General features: G+C 40.2%; 1 protein-coding gene across 12 annotated transcripts in view; it reads left to right on the plus strand.

The window, feature by feature from the left end:
* rims2a (regulating synaptic membrane exocytosis 2a) overlaps window positions 1-18,962 on the plus strand; it is an 830,253-nt gene that overhangs the window by 440,578 nt on the left and 370,713 nt on the right. For 9 of the 12 annotated variants that reach the window (XM_052023914.1, XM_052023913.1, XM_052023900.1 and 6 more), the window contains 2 exons: window positions 8,226-8,434; window positions 9,298-9,417. In XM_052023914.1, the coding sequence (XP_051879874.1) occupies window positions 8,226-8,434; window positions 9,298-9,417 (329 nt within the window). Of the gene's footprint in view, window positions 1-8,050; window positions 8,119-8,225; window positions 8,435-9,297; window positions 9,418-18,962 lie in introns of all 12 variants that reach the window. The other 3 variants (XM_052023904.1, XM_052023906.1, XM_052023915.1) reach the window with 1 other exon arrangement.

Here is an 18,962-nt window from a genome sequence, read left to right on the forward strand (position 1 = left end):
GGTGGCAGTGGATGTAGTAGATTTGAATTCCCAAAGGCATTAGATAAAGTACCATATAAACTGTTATTGCACAAGAACTCATTGGGTTGAAGGTAATATATTACCATAGATGGAGGATTATTTATCATACAGAAAGCAAAGGATTGGAATAAGTAGGTCATTTTCAGTTTGGTAAGCTTTAGCTCTTGGGGTGCTCCAGTGAGCAGGTTCGGACTCTCATTTATTTACAATTTATATTAAAGACCGAGATTAAGGGACCAAATGTATTGTAGCCAAAGAAAATCAAAATAAAGAGTCTGGTAATCTGAAATAAATACTGAAACTGCTGGAAAAGCTGAGGCAGCATTGTTTTACTAGCATGTTATTGTTGTATTGCAGCAAAGTTTGTTTATGATATAAAGATTGTGGGGAAATGTGTAAGCTATCTGCAAAAAGGATATAGTGGATGAAGAGATGGCAGTTGGAGTAAGATGAGGGAAAATATATAGTTTTCACTTTGGGAGGAAAAGTGGAAAAGCAAAATTTAATTTCAATGGCGTGGGACTAGTAAATGTTGGTGTTCAGCAGGATCTGGTGTTTGTACAAGGAGCACGGAAATGTATGGTGCAAGTACAGCACATAGTTAAAACAAATGGAATGTGGGATGAAGTACATGAATAAGGAAGTCTTGCTACCACTCTAATGGACTTTGGTGAGACCAGTTTTGGTCTCCTTGTTTAAGGAAGGATACACTTGGATGAAGTGCAGCATTATATTCATTATATTGATTCCTGAGAAGAGGCGGGTTTCTAATGAAGAAAAGTTGTGCAGAATGGATCTACAGTGTCAGCAATTTAGAAGAAGGACATGATTTTACCGATTCTTGGGGTTCTGAGTGTTAAGATCAGTGGGTGAAATAGGCTTGCACAAATTTTGAACTTGGTGCATATTTTCTGGCACTATCCAGTTTATTATCTCCTGATCTTTAGACCATCTCGGTCACCTCTCCACTCACACTATAACCCTCTGCACTAACTCTGACATTGTCATCACTCCCAGTGGAGCATTTCTTTCTTTGGTAGGACCTGAGCAAAGCTGTAGGTTTGGTTATCAGTAGACTTCCCCTATTAGTGACACAGCAGAAAGTTTGAGACCGGTGCTCCAAGTCATGGTTTTCACAGATAAAGTACAAGTGGCTTCAAGCCTTGATGATCTGTCCTGAAAAACTCATGCATCTCTGATTACTAAAGACGATTCTGAGATTCAGCATTAAGAAGCAATCACAGGAGATGCATTGTATGTATAAAACTTTTGATCTACTAAAATTCGTAGATGGAAATTCATAGACTGCATTTTGACAATTATCTAAGATGGGCTTTTTCCAAGTTCCTACCTTGCTGAGCTACTAAATAGTGGAATGACCCACTTATTTATTTGTATTGAATGACTTGCACAACTTTATAGTGTCGAAAAAGGCTCTTCTTGCCATTGTTCAAAAGTAAATCCTTGCCCAGATAACTAGAATCTGGAGATTTGGATGTTTGGTACATGCTCTGGGAAATGTGCTTCAGGGAGATGTGGAAGGTTAAAATTATGGCCTAGAAATATATCTGCACGATGATAAAAAAACTGGTGTTGCAAAACTAAGTTTTGCATTGACATATTGTCAACAATTTTTGCGCACATTTCAGTAGGAGTTAAGACTGATCATTAATAAGCATGAGAATGTTCATTTGCCATAACACTTTTTTCTGCTGTCCAGGGCACCTGAGTGACATCAGCAGTGGTGCAGAACCCAAGATTCATTTCTGGTAACATTTTCTATCAAATTGACCTTAATAAGACTGGTGATGTTCACTCACACACACAAGAAAACACAGCTTTTAGCAGTTCTAAACTTGAAATGAATGTCACAGGCAGAGTGCAGCATAACTCACTGCCAAAACAAGTGTCAAGTAGATCGACTTAGATTGGAATGCAGTCGCCATGACCCCCAGGTGGTTTCACCAGGATCCTCCTTGAAGATCAGTGGTCAGGAATGCCAGAAGAAGTTCTTCAGGAACAGATGGTTCCATGGTCATCAAATCAGGAATGAGCACATAACAGGAAAAAGACATGGAACCAAAAAGATGTCATGAAGAAACCTTTCCTCACAGCTTTGACTTCATGAAGTAGCATTTAAAAGGTCACAGCACAATTCAACCAGCACTCTTTCAGCTGCTGGCGAATGTCACTAGGGAATGAGTGCATGCTCCAGTGATAGACAAAATTTGCAGAGACCTTCCCCACAAACCACACAGACCCCACCCCCTGCTGGAGGAATCTGCACAGACTTCTGAAGAACCGTACACCTAGAAGGGAAGCTCCTTGTGCAAAGCCCACTCACAGCAGGAGGTTGCCGGGGAGGTGTCTGTAAGGCATATGTCTGTGCAAAATGCCTGCATTTCTGGGAGCCCAGCACTGCAATCAAAGGTTACATTTATCAAAAATGGTGCATTTCCAATTGGCTGGTTGAACTTTCATGGACTCCTGTAGCGCAGTGTGACATAAATCAGCAGAGACATCCTGCGGAGTTCCTGAGGCAAGGTTTTTAAAGATGAGAGTGACCTTGACTTTGACTCGCAGCCACTCGTAAGCATTTGCACTTGTGGTTTTCAAAGGTCATGGATGTGAGTGAAGCCAGTCTGGATTGGCAATGCTTCTGCAATAGTTGAGGGCCACTTCTTGTGAAACCTTAGTGAAGAAAGCTTCTGCTGTCAACTCTTCTGTCATATGTCTTTCTCCCGCTTTGTATTGATTTCTGATTTGATAACTAAAGTACGACTACTGCTTGTGCAAGATTTCTTCCAGCATTTATAGCCACTTATTCCCAAACGGAAAGAGGTCGAGTGACAGAGGTCCTAGTTTGGAATGTCCACTTGAGTTATTTTTTTGCTATTTGAGGTTTCCCTGTGAGGTCTGAAAACCGCAAGTAATACCTCATGTAAGTACTTTTATATTGCTTTCACACTCAGAAACCTTAACTCTGGATCCTTGGTTGTTGATACTGTTTTACCACTTGAAAACTGAAGTGGACAGATTCTTAGGCCAATATTTCTGATAAAGGACTATCACAGCACCAGTATAATTTTTTTAGGTTAAATTTTACTTCAATAAAATAATTGAACTCTTAACCTTCAGTTTATTTCTCTGTTTCAGCTATGGGGTTTGTTCATCCACATACAGGTAGGTTGCCAATCTTGCAGGGCAACTGATGATGTTATTGAATAGTAGTGAGAAATGGGTTTGGGGGCTAAAACGTAGAATGACTACTTGGAAGTGTGCCTCCAACTGGCTTTATCTGATGATTCCTTGAAATTTGCATAATTTTTAAGCCCCATAAGGCTTATTTTCTGAGCCTCCTTTGCTTCAAGTGTTTAAAGATTTATTCTATTGGATGGGATAAGGAAACAACATGTCAGATCATGGATCCAACAAACAACCTTCTACTAATGTTGCAACATCTTAAAATGTTTTGTTAGCAGTTATGAAATCACAAGCACCATATCCATCCATGAAGTAACATGCTAGCTGAAAGTGAACATCATTGTGGAAAATCAAGTTTTTGTACAGTTTATGACATTAAAATTGGGGATAGTTTTTGAATTTGTCTGTGGTGCAATGAATTTACATCTTGAAGGGAATTAAATTTGATTGATATTTGCATCTGGGTTCAGATCTTGCTTCTATTCCATTTGAGCAAAAATATTTGCTTTCTCTTGAGAGCAATACAAAAGTTAAAACCAAACTAAAGTTTAATCTTCAAGATTAGTTGAACTCATCAAATAAGAGTATATCCTAAGAAGTTGAATTAATGTGAGTCAAACTACCCAAATATTTATATAGTATATAATAGATATGAGAGCAATGTGGGAGGTATACTGTCTACTTGGCATGTAAGAGAGAAATGATACAACTCTATCCAGGCCTTTCAATATTCGGCAGGTTTCAATGAGATCCCCCCCTCATCCTTCTAAACTCCAGCAAGTACAGGCCCAGAACCATCAAATGCTCCTCATATGTTCACACTTACATTCCCGGAATCATTCTTGTAAACCTCCTCTGGGCCGTCTCTGATGCCAGCACATTCTTCCTTAGATATGGGGCCTAAACTGCTCACAATACTCCAAATCTGGTCTGACCAATGCCTTATAAAGCCTCAGCGTTACACCCTTGCTTTTATATTCTAGTCCTCTTGAAATGAATGCTAACACCATATTTGCCTTCCTTACTACTGACTCAACCTGCAAGTTAATATTAAATTTATTCATATAGGTGAAAAAACAACAAGATGCTGGAGGAATTCGGCAGGCCAGGCAACATCTTTGGAGAAAAGCAGACGGTTAATATTTCGGGTCAGGACCCTTCTTCTTTGACTATCTGCTTTTCTCCATGGATGCTGCCTGACCTGCTGAGTTGCTCCAGTATATTGTTTTTTTATCTAGATTCCAACATCTGCAGTCCTTTGTTCCTCTATTCATACAGGTGATCATTTTACATGTGGATTGTTTTGCAAGACTTGGAAATAATGCATCTCATTATCTTACTCCTTGTGATTTTTATAAACGACCTGGATGAAGAAGTGGAGGGATGGGTTAGTAAGTTTGTGGATGACACAAAGGTTGGATGTATAGTGGATAGTTTGGAGGGCTGTCAGAGGTTACAGTGGGACATAGATAGGATGCAAAGTTGGGCTGAGAAGTGGCAGATGCAGTTCAACCCAGATAAGTGTGAAGTGGTTAATTTTGGCAGGTCAAATATGATGGCAGAGTATAGTATTAATGGTAGGACTCTTGGCAGTGTGGAGGATCAGAGGGATCTTGGGGTCCGAGTCCATAGGATGCTCAAAGCAGCTGCACAGGTTGACTATGTGGTTAAGAAGGCATATGGTGTATTGTCCTTCATCAATCGGGGAATTGAATTTAGGAGCCGAGAGGTATCGTTGAAGCTATATACGACCCTGGTCAGACCCCACTAGGAGTACTGTGCTCAGTTCTGGTCCCCTCACTACAGGAAGGATGTGGACGCTATAGAGAGGGTGCAGAGGAGATTTACAAGGATGCTGCCTGGATTGCAGGACATGCCTGATGAAAGCAGGTTGAGGGAACTCGGCCTTTTCTGCTTGGAGTGATGGAGGATGAGGGGGGACCTGATAGAGGTTTATAAGATGATGAGACGCATTGATCAGGTAGATAGTCAGAGACTTTTCCCCAGGGCTGAAATGGTTGCCACAAGAGGACACAAGTTTCAGGTGCTGGGGAGTAGGTATAGAGGAGATGTCAGGGGTAAGTTTTTTACCCAGAGAGTGGTGAGTGTGTGGAATGGGCTGCCGGCAACGGTGGTGGAAGCGGAAATGATAGGGCCTTTTAAGAAACTTTTGGATAGGTAAATGGAGCTGAGAAAAATAGAGGACTATAGGTAAACCTAGTAATTTCTGAGCTAGGGACGTGCTCAGCACAGCTTTGTGGGCCGAAGGCCCTGAATTGTGCTGTAGGTTTTCTATGTTCTATGTTCTACCTCATGCCAAAAATGCACCTAAATGGTTTCTCAGTTATTTCTTCTGTTTCTTCTTTACATCATATATAAGCTATTTATCTTCAAGGTTGATTGAATATAAACATTTGAATAGTGTAGTGAATTGTTACTTTTAAAAATATTAATATCCATTTGGAATTACACAAACTATTTAAAAAGGAGTTGAATCTACTACTTAATTTAGCTCAATTTGCTGTAACGTTTCCTTGGGATCTATTATAAGAGGCTGTTCTTAAATACTGTATCTCAGTTTAGTAACAACAGAGCAATTTATGTTCCAACACAAAAATTTGGATTTGATTAAATAAAATTATTACCAATTTGGTGATGCTTGATGCACAACTCAAACCAATGGGAAAGACTGTCTAGAGATATCAAAGTTGCATGTTGGATTTTCTCATGACAGTACTCCTTTAGGTAAAAACAAGGAGAAAATGTGCATAACTAAGAAATTGCAGAAAGTAGCACAAATGAGGTGAGAAAATCTTCATTCTCAAACAGGGAACAAAGAAGACCAATCTGATAAATTAAATGCTCCACTTTGACCTCAAAAAGCATGCATTTGACAGTAGTTAGTCACTTGTATCCCCATGAAAATTGGAAATGTGTGTATTCAATGCTTTACGTTAAAGCCATTCATAATGTCACTTCCTTCCAACTATCATTTTGGGAACAAGGCTGGTGGGGGCAGGGGGTGGGAAGGGAGGTGTTAATACACAACTTTGCAAATTTGAGATGATTGCCTTAATTATTAAGGTTATTTCAGGTAAATGTTTTCCTTTTACTCCAGGGGAACTGATGGTGTTTTGCCAGGAGCATCACTCCCATTTCAACATCTTTGAATGGCAATAGGCCACCAAAGCCCCCTCACCTTTTTGTGGTATACAGTGAGGAATAAAAGATTAGCTAGGAAATTTATGATAGGGAGACATGAGGCAGTGTTTTTCTTTTAATTACCTATCCTTCAGTGTCCATTCTAAATGCTACTTAAATTCTTCAGTTGCATAATGAGAAATTCATTTTGATTTTCCACACCATTGCTTCAGGCACTTTACAGCCTGAATCTGGGGAATGGGTGTCAAGTAAGTTTCAGCTACTATATACTGTAGCTTTATGAGCTGGACTGAAATGGAGATGAGCCATATCTACAGTAGAGTATTACTTTTTGAAGAGACAAATGTTCTGCTTTTCACTTCATCTGAATATGGTAATAAATTTGTATTTGACTAATTCACTTAATGATCTTGAATGTCCTTTGTATTTCAGCTTCCTCGTACATTATTCAGATTATAAAAGAGAATCAGACTACTAATAATTATGGACTATCACCCTGGGAACAAGACTGTTTGAGGGGTTGGGGGGAGAGGGAGGTGTTACTACATAGCTTTGCAAATTTGAGATGATTGCCTTAACAATGAGGGGCCAGAGTGCCTAATTCTAAGATCATTACTTAAAGTGGATGAAATATCAGTTGCTATGGCTTGAGAATTTACTAAATAGAGGAAATTTCAACCAAGGTGCACCAGATACATAAAACAGTGTTTATCTGTGCAAAGTATGAGCCCATTGGGGACTTTTTATGTCAATGCTGCATTGTTTTACCTAGTTTTGCTTGTCAAGAAAACCTCTAAAACAAACAGGAATATTAGGATAATGTAATCGTCATTTGGAATTGAGCTTAATAAAGTGCTGATTTCTGTCTGAAAAAAAGGGTATGTTGCTGTATATAAACAATGATGTCTTTGAATTTGTTGCTTGCATATTCAAACTGATCTTCTATGCACTAATCTACTTTGTACTCCTGTTCATTGTCCTCTTTTCACATATTTTATGTTAAAGGATATAAATATTCTTTATTTTTTTCTAATGTGTCTGCCTGGGTTTAGTAACAATTTCTAATACAATGAAGTTTGAGGTAAAATGTTTTCATTTGGCTATCTCCCTCCAAAGTACCCAATTATGAATAATGTCATATGTTTAATAATACTCTCTGGTCCTTTCTAATGATAAGCTGTTAATAATTCACAAAGTCAAAAAAATGTTGTCCCTATGATTATAATTAAGACCATCAAAATTCAAGTGCTATACGATGACAATGTATCCATGCTACCAAATTATTATGTAATAATTTGTGAATATCAGGAAAAAACATTGAAACCCAGCAAAATATGGGCATTTGCTATGTGAAAAATAATGATTCTAGCTGGAACCCTGGCAATTTTGGCAGCAGTATGTTATCCTGGCCATTTGACCACAGTTGGTTTGTAGCCCATGTAATGAAAAAGTAGAGGGAATTTATTCTCAAATTCAATCAAATGCCGTTGAGATTTGGGAGCTGCACTGAATATGCTAGAATTGATTTTATGTCAAGAAACATATTTTTGCAACACACAGATATCTAACTCTTTGCTATTTAATACAGTTGTCTGTAACTTTTGTTTCTGTCCTTTTCTGTACCTTCCTCCTCTGCACTTTCTTATGTGTTTGATTCTCACAGGGGACGTGGATTACTACTGGCTGGACCATGCGTCTTGGCATAGCAGTGAGGTGTCCCCAATGTCTTTGGTGAGACATGTGGAGCCTTAACATTCAGTTTCCTTTTCATTTCACTTTCCTTTGTTTTATTTATGCCTTTGCATGTTTCTTTTCTTTTTTTTATCCCACACTTGTAGGGAACAGTCAAAGGGGAAAAAGAAAAACTAGTGAGCAGGCAGTATTGTCGGACTCTAACACCTTGTCTGAGAGGCAAAAGAAAATGGTGCGATTTGGCGGCCACTCATTGGAAGAGGACTTGGAATGGTCTGAGCCTCAGATTAAAGACTCTGGGGTAGATACATGCAGTAGCACAACACTAAACGAAGAACATAGCCATAGCGAGAAGGTACTAAGTCTGTATAGCCTGCATTCTACCTGCTCATTTGGTCTTTGTTTGCTATCTGTCACTCATTGTAAAAGGACAGGGTCTTTCCAGTGGTAAATACACATCTATATAAGTGAAGATAAAAGAAAAAAATCCAAAACTGCTTGCTTTATTGTTTGCTGTCCTGCAGCAAAATTAAATACTTTATTTTCAAGATGCACAGGAATGTTCAGATGTACAGTTGCATGGTAGACTTTTAGAAACATTTTGTGTTGTTCATCAGTGATAACTATGTTCTTGAAACTTCCAAATTGATTTTGTTGACTAATTGAATATCAGCCTAAAGTGTCCCCTTAACATGATAAGATTTTTAAATCAGACTGAGAGGAAAAGTTGGATCTGTTTTGCACAGAACTGTGTTTTTCTTTTTTCCCTTCCACTTTCATGTATGTGAACTTATTTTGGTGCAGTGGCATTTTGGTAGGTGTGTAATAGAATCTGTTTTGCTGTCTGCTTGGTACTTGCTTAAACTTAGTAATCGTGGCAATTGGTGTTGACAGTGGTGATAGCTTCTAAAGTGGATGGCATTATTCAGCACTCATGCCCTTGCTTGCTTTTTCTCTCTGCATGGAGCATGCATTGAAGCAATGAGCTCCTGTAATTACACAAACTTTTCAAGTGCTAAAAATGTTCCACAGTGAAACTATTCCCTCCCAGATTATTACTGTGCTCCAAGTTCAAATTGGAAAAGCAAAAATATAAATGTTTGTGTAATTACAATGTGTTCTTTGTTGAATGGAAAAGTAAATCTTATTAAAGAAATACAGTGCACACTTAAAAGTACAAGTATTAAAGACCTGTGTGTTATTGCTTTGACCTCATAGCATCCGGTGACGTGGCAACCATCCAAAGATGGAGAGCGCCTAATTGGTCGGATATTGTTAAATAAACGATTAAAAGACGGTACTGTGCCTCGAGATTCTGGAGCACTGCTGGGTCTGAAAGTGAGTAATACCTTAAGATAAGTGGATACTTTAGCCATTAATATATATTTTGCCATGTCAACAAAGTCTTTTATTCAAAGAATTTATGCAAAGCCAAGTACCTTAGTAAGAATCATGTATTTATTGGATGCATTTTTCTTGCTGTTTAACAAATGCAAAAGTATATACCATTTTATTTGACTGATGGTGCATTTCCTAAATCTAACCTGAAATGTGCAGCTGTTCTTTGTCTGGTGAGTGGCTGAAGTCTAGTTTCCTTCTGGGTATCTGTGATATATAGTTGGCCTACTAAAGTGTGCAGTGTTAGCTTTCTGCCTTTTGTACAAAATCATTCATTAGGTCCAGCTTCAAGCATTCTGATGGTGTACTGTCTCATCCCAGAAGATCTTTCTCTCGGAAGAAGCATGTGATATTTCATATGGAATTTGGATATGAACTAAACTCCATTCCTCAAAATGACTAATTAAAAAAATCTCCTTTGAAAAGCGCAAGTGAAATAATCTAACAGACAACCAAATGCAAACATAATCTATACCCTCTAGAAGTAAGGTCAAAGTGCCTTGGGGAAGTAGTCATTTTGGAATCAAACCTCATAATTAAGGCAGGATTGAGAATTTATTGGATAATCCCTAAAGATTATGGTTTGCAGATTTCACAATGGATATTCTGGTCACCTGCTGCAGCTTCAGAGTAGGTGAATCAGACCCTAAAAGGTAAAATCTAAATCATCATTTTCTACAAGTTCCACCGTTCCAAAAGACACCAGGAAATTGGGAGAACATGCAAGGAATTTAAGATTATGTCCATTTTGCTTATTCTTCTTTGGTTCATTTCTCTCAAACTGACATCTCCCACCCACTCTACAGTTGACTATTGGCATTGACTCCCCCAAACTTTGCACTCCCAGCAGGAGGCAGCACCCACATGCAGCACACACCAGGAAATCTGGCCAAGGGTACCCTGCAACAAGCACTACTCTCTGCTAGAAGCATTAGGTTAAAGAATTATGATGATAGCTATGCCACGTCTCCACTTCCTGCTATGTGATGCAGAGGAATGACAGAATTCTCCAATTTTTTTACACACAAGAGATTCTGCAGATGCTGGAATCTGGAGCAGCACACACTAAATGCTGGAGGAACTCAGCAGGTCAGGCGGCATCTATGGAGGGAAATAAACAGTCAATATTTCGGGTTGAGACCCTTCATCTTGACCCGAAACTTCAACTGTTTATTTCCCTCCATAGATGCCGCCTGACCTATTGAGTTCCTCCAATATTTTTCCTCCTTTTTCTCCATCTAAGAAACATTGATTTCACTTAGATCCTAAAATTATAACAGGGAATGTTTACTTATTAATTTCTCTTCAATTATAATAAGTTCTCCGACTAAATATTTTAATATTATTAATTAAATAGTGGAATCAGTAACTTCATATCTACTATCATAGTTCCCTTATAGTTTAGTTCATTGAGTTTTCTGGGGGGGAGGGGGGTGGAATCATTCAATTTCCATGAGTTCTGAGAATGTAAAAAGCATTCCGAAATCAAATGAGATTCAAGTACTTATGAACATATGCTTTATACTAATACTGGATACAAGAAACAGGGCACTAAATATCCTTTCCCCAATATGGTTACCCCCTCAGCTTGATACAGATAAGTTTCAATTTTAATGATTGTAACTAGCTCCAAAACAATTCATAAATAAACACAGTGATAGCCAACTAGCATCTTTTAAAACAAGTAAATTCTGATCAAGCTTTGGTTTGGTCCGTGTGTAAATATAACTCTGACAGCAACATCATATACTGCGATCTGTTGAAGTAATTGCTTGTGCATTCATATCTGCTGAAATCCACCTAGAAGCTTGGAGGCTGAAGTGGATCAGGAGAGATTATGCTGACAAATTATTTCTCTTCTGATGTCTGACTCACTGAATGGTGCTGATTCACACAAACCTTATTGCACACTGTCAGCAGATTGAGAAAATAAACTCATCTGCTGGCCTTGCTTTAGTTCTTCATCCACATGTGGAGTAGATTTACAGTAAATAGAAAATGTTGAATAAAGCAACCCATTACATTCCCAATTCTAAAAATGACTTAGGTCCATCTAATGCCCCTTCTTGTTTACATGAGGAGTTGTAATTCATTTTTGATTGGAGTTCCTGATGTATTCAATTTTTTTCCTGCTTTTTCACAACTCTCTCCCTACTTTTTGCACTGGAGTTCAATTCAAGACGCAAGTAGCCATATAGTATCATGGTCATTGTAAAAAAGGATGTTAGCATTGAGGAAGAAAATTTATTTCTAAAAATAATCACACATGAGATCTGGACTTAAATGAATTTAGTATATCTACTATTTATTTGCCAAAACTGAATAGAAGCTAGGAGAGGGAATTCTGCCCAATATTTTTCACCTTTGCTTTCCTTTTCAAGGTGTTATATCCCAGTTCAGAAATTCTGCCACTACCTTGATGGAATGTATCCAAATCGGTACAGTTGAGAGACCACTCTTGGCAATTTCCTTTTCAATGTGATGATAAGTCATTTGGGCACTGGTCTTTTTTAAAGTGATTTAGTTCATTCACATTTGCAGTGTGTCATTCAAGGACAGATAATGCCAGCAGGGAATCAATGAAATTGCAATGAGAAGTAATAAGGGAGATTCTGTGTATTTGTGCACAAGGAGATTGGGTTGGTGACCTGTATAGAGAGAACACAGAATTCAGGGAAAGGACATCATGACATTTTGTATGGAGCTAAAATTTTGAGGCCTTCTAAGTTTAAAAGAAAGCTCTGAGATCCAATGCTGCAGTGAGTTGACCATTCCTTTGGGAGGATAAGATTGTGAACTCACTCATTTGTAACTGAAGTCTTTCAGTAGCATTTATGTCTTGGTTTTCCAAGGCCCAGACTTGATACTGTGTGTTCAGATGATCATCAAGCACAGTTCAATAATGATTACTGAATTTGTTCTTTTTACATCGCAGGAACAAGGTAGGCTTTATGAGTAGAGGAGCTCAGTGTGCCACATGTTTAAGATTTTGTTTTGAGATTTTTGAGGTTCCTTTTTACTGTAATCTTGCAAAAAATTTATTTGAACCTTTGATATGTTAATGATTTATTTTTGAAATGGAATTTTGAATTTTTTTTTCTTTGACATGAATATATTTTAAAACCCCTCAGGCAGAGTGGGCCAGGTATGAAAGATGTCAGCAGGAAAGTTGGCATGCCTAGTCATGAAAGGGAACTCAGCTGACCTCTGGTCATATCTGGAGTCATTCATTGATTCCTTCTTGGAATTTGACCATTCCCTGTGAGGTCAACATTTAAAGCCCATCTCTGGTTCACTTTGACAGGTGAAAAGGTGCTGTTGAATTTTCTTCATGAGCTGCTGCACACCAGGTGATGAAAATGCTCTCACAATATCATTAAGTAAGAAGTTACAGGCTTTGGATCAGAAAAGATGAAGGATTGAAGACAAATGAAAAGAAACCTAGATCTTGGAGGGGAATCTAGAAGTCCCATTTGCTTGTGGCTCTTGACTTCTGAGGTGTTAGAGGTCATGAGTTTGGGAGGTGTTGTTAGCAAATTGCTGCAGTGCATTGTACTGTATTGGCATGGTGGAGAGCATGAATATCTGAAGTGGTAGATGGGCAGTGGTCCACTTTGTCCTCTTGCTGAGATTCTGAAGATAAATACCTACCAATAGTTGAGGGAAGTGCCTGGATATGCAATGCAAAACTTTTTTCTTTCACAGGAGCCCTTTTGAATTGCATTATAGGGATAACAAATCCATGACTGCTGATCTCAACACTTTATCTGGGAATCAGCTATCCTCACATCAGAAACAGGTGACCAATAGATCTGTCAAGATAAAATCAGGTGCCAGCATACAACCAGATTTCTGCTTCAATAATTCAATTTTTGCAGCCATTAGGAATATGAATGTGGATATTTATAGGACAAGGGAGCTGTGGCAATCTTTATGCATGATGCTCCTACAATTAATATAGTGATAGAACCTTGTAATGACATTATTTGTATAAATGATTCAAGTACCACATGCTTGGGTGGTTTGTTGATTGACTAAAATAAAGTACATACCTTTATTTGAAGCTCCTGCACCCTGTAGAGGCTATTATTTTAGAACTTACCAGTACTTCCAGTATTATCCCAGGTTCCCCAAAATACATTACAGGTGTATCTGGCAAGATGTATCTATTTATTTGTATCTGTTAATTGCTCAAGGTGGTGAGCTGCCTTCTTGAACCACTGCAGTCCTTGTGGAGAAGTAGTCCACAATGCTGTTGGGTAGGGAGCTCCAGGATTTAGATCGATCAGTGATTAAGTAACAGTGATGTAACAGATCCCGTGGCATTTTTTAAAAGAAAATCGTACTTACTCTTGAGGTCCTGGGCATTATTCACCTCTCACTTGACATCACTGAAACAGATATACAAACAAAAGTTGCAAGAAATACTCAGCAGGTCTGGCAGCATTTGTTGAAAAAGAAATAGAATCAAACAACCTTCATCAGAGGGAAAAGCAAGGTAGTTTTAAGTTGCAGAGAAGATGGATTGGACAGTGGGAATATCTCAAATAGGGCGAGGCCAGGGTTACCACAGGGCTAAGTCGTATTGCTCATATAATCAATAGGGTAATTTGAGGAAAAAACAAACAAAAGCAATGAGATGAGAACATTTAGAGTGTAAGAATACAAACAAAAGGACATAAAAATGCAAAATGCAGGGCTCTGGGACAAGGCATGGCGATGGGAACTCGGATGGGCGGCTGACTTTATTTCGGTCCTTCTTAGGTCTCCTGTTTCAACTCTTCTTCTGGTTCTTCAGTGACTGCATTGATACTGCTTCTTCCACTCCTATAGAATTCAAACATTTCATTACTTTAGCTGCCAGTTTCCACTCTGCTCACACCTTCACATGATCCATGTCCCTCACCATTCTGCATTTCTCCATTTCCACCTTGGATAGGCCAGCAACAAACATTGATTACAAACCTACAAACTCCCAAAGCTACATTGACAATAATTCTTCCCACCCTGCCTCCTGTAAGGACTTCATTCAGTTCTCCCCGTTCCTCCATCTCCATTGTATTTCCTCTCATGATGAGACTTTCCACACCCATATCTCTGAATTGTCTTCCTTCTTCCTCAACCATGGTTTCCCCTCTACCATAGTTGACAGAGACCTTGAATAAGTCTCATCTATTTCCCACACTTTTGCTCTCACCCCCTCTCCTCCTGAACAGAGCAAGAACAGGATTCTGCTGGTCCACACCATCCACTTCACTAGCCACCACGTTCAACAATCATCTGTCACAATTTCTGCCATTAGCATTCTACCATCAGACACATCTCCCCTTCCCTTCCCCTTCTAGCATTTTGAAGGGACCGTTCCCTTTCTGACTCCCTGGTCTTCTCTTCCATCCTCTTCTTATGGTCACTTTTCCATGCAACACCTGCATCTCTTCCCTTCCCACCATCCAGGGAACTAAACAGTCCTTCCAGGTTTCCATGATTCACATGATTCCAGGGAACTAAACTGTCCTTCCAGGCTTCCAAGATTCACTTGCACTTCTTCCAATCTAGTCTACTACATTCAGTGTTCACAATGTGGACTCCTCTATATTGGATTGGGTAACACCTTTGCAGACCAGTTCAATCCATGGTACAACCCTGAGCTTCCTGTTGCCTGTCACTTTACTCCCCCATCCTGCTCCCATTCTGCCCTGGCTGTGGCCTCCTGCACTGATATAATGAGGCCCAACAGAGGAACCATAGAACCATAGAACAATACAGCACAATACAGGCCCTTCGGCCCACCATGTTGTGCCGACCTTTAAATCACGCCTAAGACTAACTAACCCCTCCCTCCCACATATCCCCCTATTTTAAATTCCTCCATATGCTTTTCTAACAATCTCTTGAACTTGACCAACATATCAGCCTCCACCACAACCCCCAGCAGCACATTCCATGCACCAACCACTCTCTGGGTGAAAAACCTCCCTCTGAAATCTCCCTTGAACTTCCCACCCGTTACCTTAAAGTCATGCCCTCTTGTACTGAGCATTGGTGCACTGGGAAAGAGGCACTGGCTGTCCACTCTATCTATTCCTCTTAATATTTTGTATACCTCTATCATGTCTCCCCTCATCCTCCTCTCCAATGAGCAAAGCCCTAGCTCCCTTAGCCTCTCCTCATAATCCATACTCTCCAATCCAGGCAGCATCCTGGTAAATCTCCTCTGCACCCTTTCCAACGCTTCCACATCCTTCCTATAATGAGGTGACCAGAATTGGACACAGTACTCTAAGTGTGGTCTAACCAGAGTTTTGTGGAGCTGCATCATTACCTCACGGCTCTTAAACTTGATCCCACGACTTATGAAACTAACATCCCATAAGCTTTCTTAACTACCCTATTACCTGTGAGGCAACTTTCAATGATCTGTGGATATGAACCCCCAGATCCCTCTGCTCCTCCACAGTCCCCAGAATCCTCCCATTAACTTTGTACTCCACCTTGGAGTTTGTCCCTCCAAAGTGTACCACCTCACACTTCCCCAAATTGAACTCCATCTGCCACTTTTCAGCCCAGCTCTGCATCCTATCGATATCCCTCTGCAATCTTCGACAGCCCTCCACACTATCCACAACACCGCCAACTTTTGTGTCATCTGCAAACTTGCTAACCCACCCTTCCACCCCCTCATCCAAGTCATTAATAAATATCATGAAAAGTAGAGGTCCCAGAACCAATCCTTGTGGGACACCACTAGTCACAGCCCTCCAATCTAAATGTACTCCCTCCACCACAACCCTCTGCTTTCTACAGGCAAGCCAATTCTGAATCCACACGGCCAAGCCTCCCTGGATCCCTTGGCCTCTGACCTTCTGAAGAAGCCTACCATGTGGAACCTTGTCAAACGCCTTACTAAAATCCATGTAGACCACATCTACTGCATTACCCTCATCAACCTTCCTGGTCACCTCCTCAAAGAACCCTATCAGGCTTGTGAGGCAAGATCTTCTCTTCACAAAGCCATGCTGGCTGTCCCTAATCAGTCCATGATTCTCTAAATGCTCATAGATCCTCTCTCTTAGAATCCTTTCTAACAGCTTGCCCACCACAGACGTAAGGCTCACTGGTCTGTAATTCCCTGGACTATCCCTACTACCTTCTTTGAATAAGGGGACAACATTTGCCACCCTCCAATCCTCCGGTACCATTCCCGTGGACAACGAGGACTCAAAGATCCTAGCCAACGGTTCAGCAATCTCCTCCCTCACCTCGTGGAGCAGCCTGAGGAATATTCCGTCAGGCCCCGGGGACTTATCTGTCCTAATCTTTTCTAACAGCTCCAACACATCCTCTCTCTTGATATCTACAACCTTGAGAACATTACCCTTACCAGCACTCCCTTCCATGTCATCAAGACCCCTGTCCTTGGTGAATACTGAAGAGAAGTATTCATTGAGAACCTCACCCACTTCCACATCTTCCAGGCACAACTTCCCACCTTTGCCTCTAATCGGACCTACTTTTACTCTCGTCATCCTTCCCCTTTTCACATACGAGAAAAAAAGCCTTGGGATTCTCATTAATCCTACTCACCAAAGCCTTTTCATGTCCCCTTCTTGCTCTCCTCAGCCCCTTCTTAAGTTCCTTCCTTGCTACTCTATATTCCTCACGAGCCCTATCTGATCCTTGCTGCTTACACCTTCTGTATGCTGCCTTCTTCTTCCTAACTAGTTGTTCCACCTCTCTTGTCACCATGGTTCCTTCACCCTGCCACTCTTTCTCTGCCTCAACGGGACAAATTTATCCCTAACATCCTGCAAGAGATCTCTGAACATCGACCACATCTCCATAGTAAATTTCCCTTCAAAAATATCATCCCAATTTACACTCTCAAGTTCTAGCCTTATAGCCTCATAATTTGCCTTTCCCTAATTAAATATCTTCCCGTCCTCTTTGCTCCTATCCTTGTCCATGACAATGCTAACGGAACAACACCCTCTGGTCACTTTGCAACCTTCCAGACTGAGTATCATATTGTACAACTTCAGGTAACTTGCTTACCCTGCCTGTGTTAGAACTGGCCATTTTCGCATTAAGTCATCCATCTGTGATATTGGATGAGTTTATTTTCTCTGCCTCTATTAGCACAGCCTGACCTCCTGCAAATATCCTATGGCCCTGCACATATTTTCCACTCCTTTGTTTGTATTATAACTCTCTTACTAATTTTGTTCACTTTCTCTCTCTATCTGAATGCCTCCATTAACCCATCAGCCCCATGGAAGCCCAATCACACCTCTCAGAGATATCCCCATTGTCCTTTCCACCTCTTCCCAACTTTCTCTGCAACTTAAAACTAACTCCTTTTCTCCCTTTCCCAATTCTGATGAGGAGAGGATGGGCAGTCTTTGACCTGAAACATTAATTCCAGTTCTCTTTCCACAGATGCTGCCTGACTTGCTGAGTGTTTCCAGCAATTTCTGTTTTTATTTCAAATTTACAGAATCTGCAGGTCTTGTGATTTTTCATTTACTGACACTGATTATCTGGTCATCATCCCATTGTTGTTGGTGGGAACATGCCACATGCAAATTGGCTGTTCCATTATAAGAAATTTACCTCATAAATACTTAAATGACTATCAATTGCTTATGGATGTTGAGTAAAGCCCTATATAAATGTGGGGCTTTTTAATGATGTTCATTTTGACTCAAAGCTGAGCCTTTGACTTGTACACCTAGTCTGTTTTTGGAGTGACATAATGTCATGTGCACCTGTTCATCTCATTGCATTAAGACCACAGTTTTAGACGGTGATCTTCATGCAATAGAGCAAGCACATTTTCTCTCTGCAATACTTCCACAAAGGAGAAGCAGTTCTGGTGCCAATGCTTCCTGCTGGAACTTTATGCAGTTATTGGCACTTACCAAGCAGCAAACACATCAGGGCTCTGCTTTAATAAATGCCACTGCTGAGGGAGAGGCAGGGGAGAACAGAGAGTGTGCACCTCACTTTGGAGACTGCAAACTGGAGATTCTGGTGCATACAATCCACAATAGGAGGCAGGTGCTGTGCTCCCAGAGGAGGTGGAGTGAGGGAGGATGCTGCTGTGCAGGAGGCATGTAAGGGCCATTGTAAAGAAATACTGGCAATAAATTGTGGCTAAACTCTAGTGAGACCCCGAGAAAAATGTAACAGTGGTGCAAAAAAATACTGTGACTTCAACAAATGTGTCAAGGTAAGATTTCTGAAGCTACAACTTCCTTCTCAAATATCTTGGTTTCTCACACACACACACACACACACACACACACACACACACACACACACACACACACACACACACACACACACACACACACACACACACACACACACAGTCTTGGGGACATGGACACAGAGAAGAAAGCTTTTGTTAAGCTGATAAAGATGACTCAGCTTAGTCTCTCCGGCCAGAGTTGAGAGGAATCATGTGAACAGAAGCTGAATTCAGT

Source organism: Pristis pectinata, chromosome 9 (genome assembly GCF_009764475.1).
Source record: "Pristis pectinata isolate sPriPec2 chromosome 9, sPriPec2.1.pri, whole genome shotgun sequence".
NCBI classification, from domain to species: domain Eukaryota; kingdom Metazoa; phylum Chordata; class Chondrichthyes; order Rhinopristiformes; family Pristidae; genus Pristis; species Pristis pectinata.